Consider the following 13827-nt stretch of genomic DNA (forward strand, 5'->3'; position numbering starts at 1 on the left):
CCAGCCGAGTCGTTGGAATTATGACACGATATCACATCGCGATAAATCGTCGGAGCTATTATTCACACGCGGGTTTCTACGCACGTAAGAACCTCTCTCTTTCTCCCTCTTTCTTTATCGACTGAACAGTCAACAGTTCACCTGGCAACGTAAGAACAGAGAACGATTTTCTTAGGCGCCGTTTCCTCTCCACGGTGTCGCCGACGATGCGCTGGCTTCGCGGGAAAGTCGCACGCGTGCACACACAATCGAAGTCGTTAAATGTCGACGCGTGCAATTTGCATGGCGGTGCCTCTCCCGCGGCTTGGGGAAAAAATGAACGACCGTGCCAGCTGTCGGAAAGCGTAATTACTCCGAGCGTTAGAAAAGTCTGGCTGGTGTTGTTTGCGTCGGTGAAGCGTGGCTGTGGCTTTGCCTATTGATGAGTTTGCGTTGTTGGAAGAGTTTGCCGGTATCCGCGAATGAGTCACTGCGAGCGAGGTGGAAACGGTGAAATTCACTCGTTAAACGATTTTGTAGGTTCCACTGGTATGTTCGTTAACGCATTAATAATTGAGTCGCGTGAACTTGATTAAAGTATTGTTTTTAAAAGCGTTAAATGTCAGTCACACTCCGTAGTGTTGAAATCGGAATATTAGTGGCAGCTAGAATTGATTAGTTTAACGTGTTGAAAAGTTAAAACGATGGGTTTCACAGAGACACAATTGCACATATCTGTACATTTTTATCTTCTCACTCTAATTCCAATTATCCATATATTGTAGTTAAACGGGTCTCTATTTTCTCACACACGATAACCGCTATCTCTTTTCAACCAATTCTATAACACAATATCGTTAAGCAGATACGATGACCTTTCTCATAAACCGCATGTTATTCATAACCCCTTGTACAATTCTTTTTATCAGAAATTGTTGAGGCATAACGCGTACTATTGCCAATGTGTTAATTTGAAATACGACCGACATAGCGAACACCGGCGCAACTTCCTCGAAAGAAGGTTTAAAGAACGCAATAATTCTTCTACTGCATACATTTTCGAATGGTTCTCGCTTCGAGATACGCGCAGTTAAGGCGTATAAATCCGTGAACTTTCTATCGTTATGTGTAACGATTCTTTCATTTTTTTCTTTTTTTCTTTTTTTGCTTGCCGTGTGCCATTCATCATCCCTATGTGCCGCGATGACGAGGCCGGTGGATGTCGGGGACGCTAATTAGTCGGCCACGTGGTCTCGCGAGTCTCGCGCTAAGAAACCGAGAAAGACCAAAAGCCCCCCTCTTCGCGTAAAGTCGCTTTAAAACTAGCTCCAGGGGATCGTAATCCATCATCGAAAACGGCTGGTGTAACGTAACCGGCCGGTTATGCCCACCACTAATCAACGACGCTGACTTGCCGTATAATTAGATCTGCCTGGGCCCCTCTCCGTTCACCCTTTCCCTTTTCCAAGCCAAAGACCGTGCTCGTGACTAGCCCCGTGCACATAGAACACGACCAGGTTCTTTCTCGGCTAGGGAATCGCAAAAAGCATGTCCGTGTTCGGCTTCCTCCCTCGTGAGCGTCGAACGTTGATTACTGACGTACCCTTGGATCAGGATCGGGGAACAATAAAGCTTCGCTGTGGGGATTGGGAATCGAATCTTGAGCGATCGTAGGAAAATGATGGATAAATGGAAGTTTTTTTTGGAGGCTTGTTCAAGGAATTTAGGGGATTAACGCACATTAGTTGTTGGGCACGGTGGTTTCATTCGATTATTATGCTCCTGCATGTTAGCTTTTCTGTTTTAAAGTTATTTTAAAATAGAGTAATTTATCATCAGAAAAAGAAACGAATCAATGGAAGAAATATTATAAACCTAAAATAATGATATTGCCTACGTTGTAACATTTTTATCAAATTAAATTTTGGTACGAAAGAATAAAAGGAAGCGGCTAAAGGTAAACGAAATGGCATGACATACATTGACGACTACAGTTCGACTACGAAAGGTTAAGATCAAGAATGGAAATAAACAATCTCAGGACCTAAACAAACAATATCAATAATACAAATAAACAAATCAGAATCTCTGAAGTAAATTTCTGGAAAATTGAAATATCAAGTGCATAGTATGATTTCAAAGGTCCGAGGAGTTTATGCAGAATTTTACGATAAACATTAGAAACTCTTTATCTCCGAACTAATTGCCCCTGTGAAATGAGCAGAAAATAACAAAATGGCGGCTGTTTCTCAGAACAAGTCCGCCCGTTTTCCAACTTATCGAACGATCTACGAGGCCGTGAGCATTCGTTTCCCGTTTCCGTGGTGAAAGAACTCGTACGAAGTGCACTCGATCACTTCAGTCATCGACTGTCGCAGTCGGGTTCTTGAATCGATAGAAAGCGAGATTCTAACTGGAGAGTCTCTGTTCCCTCTCTGACGACTGCATTTTGTCGTCATGAGAGACTCTGGGATGGAAGTTTGCTCACCTTCGCCGGATGTGAAGGGGCGCACCAGACCCGGCAACAGCACGCAGAACAACAGGAACAGGGAACACGATTTCGGCCTCATCGCGTACGTGTCACCGTCGTTCGTCGATCATTCGTTCATCTTACGTCGAAGAAAATTGAATTAAGGAAAATGGTGGCGATGCACTTTCACCGTGAAACCTCTTGGTGGTTGTGGACTGCACCTGAAATAGAAAAATGAGTAATCCGATTAAAATTAAAAGCTGTAGGATTTTCAAACGTGATAGATGATAATGTAGTTGAACTTCGTTTACTCGAACTCATTGATGGGCAAATTGTTCATGGATATAGCCAGGATTCATTGATTCTTTCCACGAGTTACGATTCTCTGTTCTTATGAAAGAAAACTTTGAATCAGAAGTAATATATAGGAAGTAAATATATAGGATGTCAAATTATAGGTTGCAGCGTAAAGATTTCTCTTTCTATCATTTTACAATCATGTTGAATTATAGGAAGATATCCATTAAAATTTTATTCCAAGAAATGCAATTCAAATATAAATGACTCTACTACAGTTCTATCTCCATCATAGATTGAAACTGGTAAGTGAACGCATGCGTTGTAATATGGCGTGTCTAAGGTTGAAAATGTACGAAGAGTATTCTTTGTAGCTAACAGAGAAACAGCATCGTGATATATCTACTTGACGAGGCTAATGCAATTGTTTCCAAGTGAATGAATAAAGCAGCGTGCAGCTATTATCCGTTTCTACGGAATGTTTTAGAAGCGTGCACGGCGTATACGAGGGAATAGATTAACGTTGCATGAACTAGCCTGGGTATACATCGTAGTTCGTCAGTCATGATTAATTAAGATAAATGAAGCAGTAAGTTTTTCAGTGATACATATGTATATACGAAGAATGTATGGAAAGCGACTTCTGGGGTCACGTGCACGCTCTTCAACTTACATTTACACAAATTCACCGTAAAATCGACTAAAGACTTGTCATTTTGAGTAGTCAGTGGAAACTTGTGTGTTGCTAGATTATCAGATATACTTTGAATACAACTTCTTTATATACTGTCAATCGGTACTGTACATATAAATATAATTTTCCTTTTCGTACTATTCTCCAATAATATCGTTCTGAGACTTGAAAACGCAGTGAAAAATTCAGATTAAATTCCACATTCAAAGATATTTCATTTCTAGAGGTAAAAGTGGACTCTTGATCCCTCTCGACTCGAAATCCACTGACATAACGTTCCTCCAACCATGTCCTCGTATATTCAATCTCATCTTAAAATACATATCCACTCTTGAAACGTGAAAACAAAAAATAGAAAGAAAATAGAAAAAGGTCTCAGAAAAAAAATTAACAGTTTCTATAGGAACCGCGTTCGAGCTATGGTTGCCGCTTGGAAGGGTGCGTTTTCATCGAAAATATAAGCCAGCAGCGGCTTTTTCTCAAAAAAAGAAAAAAAAAATGGAAACTTCTTGGTGGCACGCGATGGAGGGCGGAAGCGACATCGACGCTGGGACGCGGATTGAACGTTTCTCCTGGGTTCGCTTGCTCGTTCCGTTGTTTCCACCGGAAAACGTAAAAGACGGTTAGGAGTGGTGAGAGTGCCACTTAGGTGCCGGCTGGCAACCCTTGCCATTTAAATATTCCACCGGTACCGCGCACTTTCCCGCACGCGAAATTTCCTCGTGGTGCCTTCGTTCGAACCTAGAGAGGCAGAGAGAGAGAGAGAGAGAGAGAGAGAGAGGTAGATTGGTAATTCCACCCCCTTTCTCGCTCCCTTCGTTTCGTTTCCCTCGAATCAACCTCGCGCCGGTTCTTCGTGGCCAATCCAGTCCGATAACCGGGAATCGTTAATTATTAACGGCGATCCGTCTAGTGGAAATGGATCGCCAGACGCGAAAAATTCGTTTCGTCCTTGGGATAATTGGAAGCTCGAAGGGGGTAGCTCGCTCCTCTGGATTAATAAGATTCTTCGATTACTTGATAAATATAAGAAACAGTTATAGAGAAGATTAATCAGCTATGTAAATATAAGCGGAGGAATTTTATTTTTCAGGTAATCAAGCTTTTCCTCTGTTACATGATAGAAGAATGAAAAAAATAAAGGAATTCCTAGAGGAAGCCAGAGAATCAAGATTCGATTGCTCCGGTTATACGGGCTCATTCTATGCAAAATATCGGCGTCTGACTAGTATCGAGAGAGGTTCCCGGGTTTAATTAAAGTCCAGATGAAACTTTACGAGCGGCGATAAAGCGCTACACACACGGCGAACGTATTTGCTTGGAACAGTTCGGTGTGTACTCGCGGGGAACTAGTTTCGCGAGCTCGTGTTTCGTTGGACAAGACTCGAAGGAAATTCATGGGAACAAACGCGCGCTACAGAAAGAGAGAGAAAAAGAGAGAGAAAGAGTGAGAGGGAGAAACAGAAAACGCTGGTAGACTTGTAAGAGCTCCTATCGGCGGATTGAAACGCGACAGGAGGATCGTTTGTCAATGTCGTCCTTCGTGGGTCCTTTGTTAGCCTCGCGAACTCGCGTTTGTAGGCGGCGCAAACTATTTCGTTCGAGATCGAAAGTGGTTCCAAGTGCACGTGCTCTGTCAGCGCTCGAAGTAATTATCTTTGATGAATTTCACCATCCTTTAAGAAATTCCTTCCAGCCTCCGACAGGGTAAAATTAGATCAAAGATCGGTTGAATCGCGGTTTAAGGGAGTAAAATGATAATTCCACGACGACACCACAGACCCTGACGCATCAAAATTCCGTGTTGACGCGTGGTACGATATCTCTCTAATTGAAACGCAAACGGAGTTAACAGGGACGAGCGTGGATCACGATGATGAAATCGCGTCGAATCAATAGTCAGGCCGCTATCCGGTGGAAAGTCGATGAAACCACGCGAGGAACACAGGAGCTACAGGGACGAGACCGCGTGTTAGGGAAGGTAGACACGGGGCGAGGATGGTCTCGAAGATTCATGACGCGGAATAATCCACAGGACGAGTAGAGAGGCCGTGGAACGCGCATTATGCGAGCGTATCGGACGTCCCTACACAGATTTCCCATCGACGAGAATAGAAAGAGAGAGAGAGAGAGAGATGTCGGAGTCTAAATCCTCCAGGACGAGGACTCAATTTATAAACGTGCCCGGTATTACCACTCAAAGGCTTAAAACACTCGACACCGAGCAGACGTCGTGGTGCCGCGCGCGGATGAACACATGGCATTTCACACTGCAATTGCCACGAATGCCTGGCTCTCTCACCCTGGCGCGCGCTAGTCGGGGATAAACGCGAGAAACTCGAGTGCTATTCACCCGCTTCGCTGCTCTACGAAAGGTCTTTTCTTTTCATGAGACCTGTTTTCCAGGGGTCTTCCTCGCCGCTTTACAAGCGGCACAATCTGTCCGTCTGTTTCGAAACCGACGCATCGTGCGCGCTTCGTGTTGTCCATTTCCTCTTCATCTTCCTCTTCTTTTGCTTTTTCGCTTTCTCTTTTTCCCCATTGTCCCTTTTCTTCTTCTTCTTCTTCTTCTTCTTCTACTTCTTCTTCTTGGTTCCTCTCGCTCTGGATCAGTGAGGTTCAGAGAGATGTTATATGTTGAGAGATGAGAGACCGCGACTGAAAAGCGGCTTAAAGCTTCGAAGGGCAACCTGAGTATCGCGTGACAACAGGTAGGGGGGAATCAACGGGGCTGGATTCCCCGGAGTATTCAGCGGCTACCGGTTTGCGAAGCCGCCTCCCTTCGATGTTTCTATTCCACCTCGGCTACGGAACAGAAGCGGGCCCCCGAGGAACGAGAAACGATCCACGCGTGCTTACGCGCTCACCAATATACCGGGGAATCCTTTATGCACGAGGAACGAAGAAATGGCTGGATGTTTTTTCGCGAGAGACTTCCAATCGAGAATTCGTTATTGATTGTTCGTGTCTCGCGAGAGCGCGCGAAATTTCGCTGATCCTCTGGGGAGGACGGTTTCTATTAGGGTTGCTAGCTCGATGGCAACGAAAGTAGTCGGGAAATGTAGTTTTCTTGTACCGTTGGGGAGAAAAGTGATATGTGGGTTGAATGTATGTGATACTGAAAATATGTGAAGTTATCGATGTTGTTAGATTTATATAACAGGCTATTTTCATTTTGGCGAAAGAATAATTCATTCTTTCTGAGTAAATTCACACGATCAGAGCAAAATTCTACTATCCTCGTGTTTGAAAAACAATGTTTATCTTTGGTATAGGCAGTTCGGAAGTTTTCCAATTTTCTTAAAAGCTTACAATAGCCAAAAACTGGTTCGGATATGGAATACCCTGCCTATAGAATTAATTATTTTCTGGCATAAAATCACTGACGTTGGAACAAGTCATACTTATAAATAAAATGCTTAATACAATGATAGAATATGACAGTGCTTATAGCTTTCATCCAGCAAACGTGAAATCAATATCTACACATATTTGTTCCGGCGAACTTTCCCATTCTTCTACAAAGAAGGATCTTCTACAAATCAATGCCGATGCTTTCTGATATTTCGACGATACTTTCATTGTATTCCGTTATTCGTCAGCATCTTAGCTATATGTTTTCGTGTCAGGGTCGACACGGATCGATGGACGCTCTCGAAAGAAGCCACAACCCCTGGAAGATCGCAGGGGTTTCGTGAAACAGCGGGCAATTACGACATTGTCTCTCCTCCTGCTTCTCTCTTTCTTTCGACTTACCGTGAAAACCGTGCATCGTGTTATTTAGAAACTTGCCGGCCGATCTCGTCTTCTCTCCGCCGTGTAATCTCGAAGCGTTCTATAGCTCGCCGTAACATTTCTAATACCCAGGGATATTACGCATTTTATCTTACAGCGTTGTAAATTGCGACGCACGCATGCGCCTCTGGTTGTAATAAATTTGCATGCATTTACGTAACGTGTCACGAATTTTGCGTTTCGCAGCCACGAACTTGATCGTGTTCTCCAGGCTTTCCCCCGCAAGGGATTGAGTATACACTGTGTGGTTGGAGAAATTGGCCTGCGATATATCTATATTGTACGGAGTATTCCGTGAATGAAGACGGAGAAACCCAAAAGGTTGAGTCGAATGGCTTAATCAAAGGTGGCTTCTTGTAATCTGTGTTCCTTTCTGACAAAGAACACCGTTACATTGATCATGAAATGATATCAATTTTTTCTTTATGTAGTTCAAGAAGCTAGATACAGAGGTAACAAAAATTTTTTTAAAAGATCCGCCTTAACTAATTAGCTACGTTTATTTTTCTGAAGAGTTCCATCCATTAAATAGCATTTTGATTTAGATATATATATATATATTGTGAGATACGATATACAGATAGTTGTACCTTTTCTAAAACATGTGTTTGTCGAACAAAATGATTTACGAGGAATTTAAAAAAATGACAAGAATAAAGTAGTATAAAAAATGATAATGTATGGAGGATTCTTTTTGAAGAATAAAGAAGAGTATGTATTAAGATGATAAAGTTCCTGCTACAGACTAAATGTACACAAAGATCGATCTACCGTACTTTTCATCCTGGTATCTTCCCGGCGAATCTCAAAGCGCCATAAAAAAGACATTTCTCACTAAATCATCCCTTGACCAATTTTCTTGCCCGCGTGTATTCATCTCTAGATCATTCTGCGCTCACAACACGCGATCGTGGGGAGTCGTAAATTTCACATGGAACAGCTTCTTTCCTGTGGAAACATGCAAGCGCATTTCCACTATTATCTCTCATTGTGGTGTTTGGAACTAATCCGTAATAGTCGTTGAAGAAAAGAAAATTATTGGGTACACGACTCGGATATGTTACAAATCTGAGTTTATTCCCATTCTATCTACATACAATTGATTACTTAATTATTTAATTCCCACAGACAAATGACGGGGTCATTCAAAAACTACCAAAACGAAATTTGTTTTCATTCAATATTTATCTTTATTTCAGAGAAGTTTTGGAAGCCTGTAACAGTAAAGAAATGAACTATTATATAATAATAAATAGAAATAATTTATCCACGAAGGTTGAAATCCAATAAAAATTAATTGTGCAACAAATAAATTCTTCATTTTTCTCAAAATATTCTGCAACTTATTACATTTGATTCTGTCTTCGATAAAATAATTTGCTGCTATTGAATCGATAAAATTGTGACATCTTTCCGATTCAACTATAGCATCAGTGAATCTTGTTCTACGTAGAAGTAGCACAGTATGCGTAACACGAACGTACCACGAGTCGATTGCAGTCACTGCGTTTAAGGGTCCGTTTTGTGTACAAGATTTCAAGAGGCCTCTTCTCGAGAGGCACACGTGTGACGCCAGGTATGCGCTTCGTGTCTCCGCCCCTGGCTATCCTTCCTTTCTCGGTGTCCCTTTCTTTTTATTCTCCACCCTCTCTTCGACAAACGTCTCTCTTTCCCTCCCCTCTTCACCCTGTTCCGTGGCCAAAACGTAATCCGAGAAGATTACGGAGCGAAATAAACATGTCAACCCCCCTGCAGAGGAAGGGATGTGGGTTTGCGGAGCATCTTTATACAGCGCGCCTAGAATATTTCCTCTCTATGCTCCTCGATCTCGTTCACTTCTGCTTATCTTCCACGTAGGTAGTCTTCGAATGAAGATCCTTGGAGATATAGTTCTTCTGACTAGCTGTGGGTCCGTTAGTTAAAGACTCGTTTAGACTTACAGACAGTTGTTCATATATACTTGTCCCGGGGACAGTTACAGACACTATTTCTTCTTTTTCATTTCAGTGAAGCACCGATGATTATTCAATAGTCGGACAAGTACCTATAAGTGCATTATTTTCTAAAAATACTATTCTCCAAAAGTAGGTAATATTTGTAATTTATATTCAAAGGACCTTATTATAAATGTCCTAAGCTTTGTGAATTCGTACAAATTTTTCTACTAAAGTTTAATTGTATTAAAGTTTCTCAAACTAAGTTTCCTGCTTAGAAGAAGTTTAATACATCACACAGAATTCTTTATCCACAAAAATTTTATCTACTTCAAGATTTTTTCATTCATACCGATTTTCCTCTTCTTTATACAAACTACCTTTGGATTTCTACTTTATGCCACTTTCTGCGAATTATCTACGTGTCTGCGAACAATTGTCTGTAAATGTAGACGGTCCTCAAGCCAGATGCGTGCCTACAAGCAGTAAATTTGCACGCGTAACCACAATACGACCGCGTGCCCTATCTTCCTAAGATCTGAACCGATCTCAAAGATACAAGCTTTCATACGACCAACGTTATGTCCTCTTTTGTCGTTTCTCCTTCGTATCTTTGAAAGATACACGAACTTTTTGTGGTATACAGGGTGGCTAACGGAGGATGACGACGAAACCTCGACGCAATGTGTACAAATTTGCGGCTACCTACGAGAACGAGGATTCAATTCGTTGAGACTTGACCTGCGCGGACGATTTATGGGTATCCAGTGCATCGTGGCCACCGCTGCGAGCTTGTAACGTCGTCCATTACGATCCTTGATTCATCGATTTTCCGTAGCGTCGAAAAGAAGCCTGGAACCCTCGTGCGAGTGTTTGTTCCTTTGCCACGGTGACACGGCGGTGAAAGGAACGGGGTTGAAACAGCCACGTCAAAGTGGCACGAAGAGGGTTTAACCCGTGACTTTGAGCCTTTTAAAATTGTCAAGGGGAAACGACGAAATTTCACGGGAGCTCGAGAAGACCCGGCTTCAACCGTGACTTCTCCAGTGAAATTGTAACACGAAAGATGACTTGTAGTATTTCCGCGAAAAATCAAGAGAACATTTTCGTTCACGGAAAATCTGTACTTTCCTATGATTTTGTATACAATAGTGCTCGGTTAAATTTCAACAAATTGGTGGCTTATGTTGCAACTCTCGTGAAACAGGTAACGATTTTATCGATGAAATCCAATTCTACCGACAAGGAGAAAGATTTGATGAGATTTGACGAGAATAAACGATAATACTCTCATGGCATCTGTTCATTGCCTTTTGCAATTGGTATTATGAGCTCAGAACACTAAGTAGCGAAGAATCAAATCTGAATCATCTGAATTTAAGTATTACTGAAATCCAAAAAAATCGATATCGTCGGTAATACAAGCTATTAAGTAGACCATTCTAGTTTCTCTATTTTCAAAGTCTAAATTCGATGCACACCTTCGTAACTTCTTTGATCGCTTCGTTAAAGCGGCGCCGCTGCGTTGCGCGAATAAGAGCGACTGGATGCCGCGTGTCGCTGAAAATACATCGAGTGAGCCACGTGTGCGTTAGTCAACGACGCCATCGAGTTGAGCGTCCAGAGGATCAAACGTTCGTCTTCTATGCCATGATTCGAGTCGCGGAATTATTTGACGTTTTTCCATGAATACACGAAACACAATATACAGTGCTAGACTAGGGAAAATTCAGGATGCAGACTGGCTTTTTTCCTTCGATCACGTTTTTCCCGACTAGTCGTATCTGTCGCGCGATCTTGACGTGGTGGACCTAGCGCCAGAAGAAACTCGTTTCCACGATACGCTTTCCCTCTAATCTCGCGTGTCGATCGTTCGCCGCCATGCATACCAAACGTACACACACCACATATACACACATGTACCAGCACTTTTGGGACGTTTCGTGATGAATGTCTCGCAGCGGTTGTCTCTTTTTCTATCTCTTGTTCGCCTCGTTTTACTATCCTGCCTGACACCCGCTCAATTTGCTTTCCTTTATCTTGTTTCGCTAGATTTCGACATCGATAGACTCGTTTGTTTGTTCAGGGGTTTGTTTAAGTATCGTTTAAATTGAATATTTTGAAGCTTCGTAACATACGAACAACGTTACATTAACAGTAAAAAAAAAGTTTCTATCTCAAAGTTTATTTCTATATGAAATTTCTATCTTACAGCAACCGACATCAAAGAGTGGATGCACACAAACCAAAACATAGAATGTCTTATAAACGATGCATCTGTAATTACGAGTCAAAAATATGCACCGCATCTATAAAAATTAAACCATAATCGAAAAAAACCCAAGAGAATACGATTTAACAAATCTACCCTCCATTCTCACCGTCCTTCCATTCACCAAACCATCCCTCCCCATAATCGTGTCTTCCCATATCTCTTTATCGACGCGTTAGCTTTTCCGGGCGTCGGATTTCCGCATTATTAGCCACAAATTCTACCCTCGCGGCCTCCCTTATCTAACCTTGTATCTCCTTATCCTGCGAATCTCTGTTCGATTCGATTTGTATCCATTATGTTCGACGTCCCTCAGACCTCAGGAAGTCTCTATAACTTAACAAGAAAATTCTCGGGGTCCTTCATCTTCATCGGTCGTTCGTAACCCACCAACCCAGAATCACTGTAGAAATTCGTCGAAGCGTGAACATGGTGTTTGCCGCGCACGCTCGCCGAGGTTTCGAACAGGAGGCAGGTAGAAAAGAAGGACGAAGCCCGTGAGAACGCAGATGGAGGGGCAACGCGTGCCAGGTGGGCCCCGGTTCAGCCTCCTGCAAGGCGCAACGTTGTTTCCTGCGAGCCGATCGAGACCGCGATACCGAAAATCGATCCGTCGACCGAGATAACAGGCCGCATCGGCGAGTTTTTAATGGCCTCGCGACGGAAAACGGGCTAGGGGAACGAAACGCGCCTTCGACCGGCCTTACGCACTCCCATCACGTGCCTCTCGTTTCCTGCCTCCTGTCCATAGTAACCACTGATGTTTTTCTTCGACGTTTCTTGCCTTGGGAGGATTCTTTCGGTTTCAGTTTGTTAAAGTACCAGAGGAATAATGATTATTAATGATGGGTATCGCGTTATATCGCGAGAAAGCTGCGAGTTTATCGATGGATCTAGAGGATTCTTATGCGTCTACGAAAAACGTAGAAGCATAGAGTTATCGAAGATATGCATGATAATGTAGAAGTATAAAATGTTTAAAATAAGGCGATCATTATAATATTCGATAGATGAAACAAGTCTCTGTTTAGATTCCATGTGTTTAATTGGACTATAAAAGTATGATTGTGCAGAAATATCTGTAATATGCTCATCAGCGTGAGACGTCTGATTCGATTGCATATCGTATTCGCATAGAGAGATATTCTATCAGTGTGCAAAACGCTTGTAGATATAATGATACATCGAAGAAGCGTATTTTTAAATGATGCTCAACTGATGCATTCGCATCAGGTTCAGCTGTCTGACACTTGTAGGAAATGGCTCCTTTAAGAAGGGAATGGAGATTAAGGCGAAGATTCAATTGCCATTTAGAGATACAAAAGACATTGTTAAGAGATTTACACGCTATCAATACTATTGTTAATGTGGACAAGTACAGAAAATTTAGATACACATTATCATCAATGTTATCGATCATGTGCGCGCCCCGTTGCGGTACAAGTTTCCCGTGAATCGAATACGGTATATGCATATAATTTACAGCGGAGTCGCGTCGACTTACCTCGATGGTTCTCGATTACCCGCGGGTAATCATGGAAATCTCTACCGATATCCATGCAAAAACGGCACCGTTCGATAATTACGGGATACTCACGAAGCTCGTGCGCAGATCGAACACGCGAGCTCATAACACGGATGCAAAAAACCTTCGTTGAAGATTAACGATCCTTACGACGAAAAAGCGGCGCGAGAATCGGGACTATCGACTCTAGATTATTCGCCGACAATCTACGATCTTTCACTTGCGTCTAAGCTCTGTGGCTTATCGCGTTACGACTTACTCAACCCTTTTCTTATCGAGCCGACGTCAAACGGAATTTTCAATATCAAAGAAACTTTCCGTATGAAAACGTCAATTGGCGATTGGATAACGCGGAACGTTCGAGCGCCACATGAACTCATTCCGCCAGATAATAAACGTCCTGCGAGAGGGGAGAGAAAAATTGAAAAAGCCTCGATTACCCGCAGCATGAGATTACACGGAGCATGAGATTACGCTGACTAAACGTCACGAATCGGGAGGAATGGGACCTGTTATTTGACTTTGACAGACATTATTAACGACCAACCATTCTGCGCGAAGCTGCTGCCCGCGTAATGATCTCCGGCGAAGCGTGGCTGGATAAAGAAAGACGCTGCTGAAACTCTCTCTTCCTTCTCTTTTTCAGCCTGTCCGACCGGAAAATAAAGAAAGTCGAGCGGGGACCCGCGAGCGGTGCCAATGGATCCTCTTATTTCTGCTGCGTCGTCTCGTTCCCGTGAACGCGACACGCGCCCCTTTGAATGTTCCCGTCAACGCTTTTCAGTTTTCTCGTGCTGTTCGCTTTCGTCTCGCCGCTTCCGCCGACTTCTTTCATCGTCGACGAGTCGCGTCGATGGAATT

At 42.8% G+C, this 13827-nt stretch overlaps 1 protein-coding gene across 4 annotated transcripts in view; it reads right to left on the minus strand.

Moving 5' to 3' along the window:
* Window positions 1-13827, minus strand: part of LOC100744414 (netrin receptor UNC5C) — a 47310-nt gene that overhangs the window by 28108 nt on the left and 5375 nt on the right. For all 4 annotated transcript variants that reach the window (XM_024367220.2, XM_024367222.2, XM_024367221.2 and 1 more), the window contains exon 2: window positions 2468-2670. In XM_024367220.2, coding sequence (XP_024222988.1) covers window positions 2468-2549 — 82 coding nt within the window. In that variant the 5' untranslated portion in view covers window positions 2550-2670. The remainder of the gene's footprint in view (window positions 1-2467; window positions 2671-13827) is intronic.

The sequence above is a fragment of the Bombus impatiens genome, unplaced genomic scaffold, assembly GCF_000188095.3.
Source record: "Bombus impatiens unplaced genomic scaffold, BIMP_2.2 scf_0317, whole genome shotgun sequence".
NCBI classification, from domain to species: Eukaryota; Metazoa; Arthropoda; class Insecta; order Hymenoptera; family Apidae; genus Bombus; species Bombus impatiens.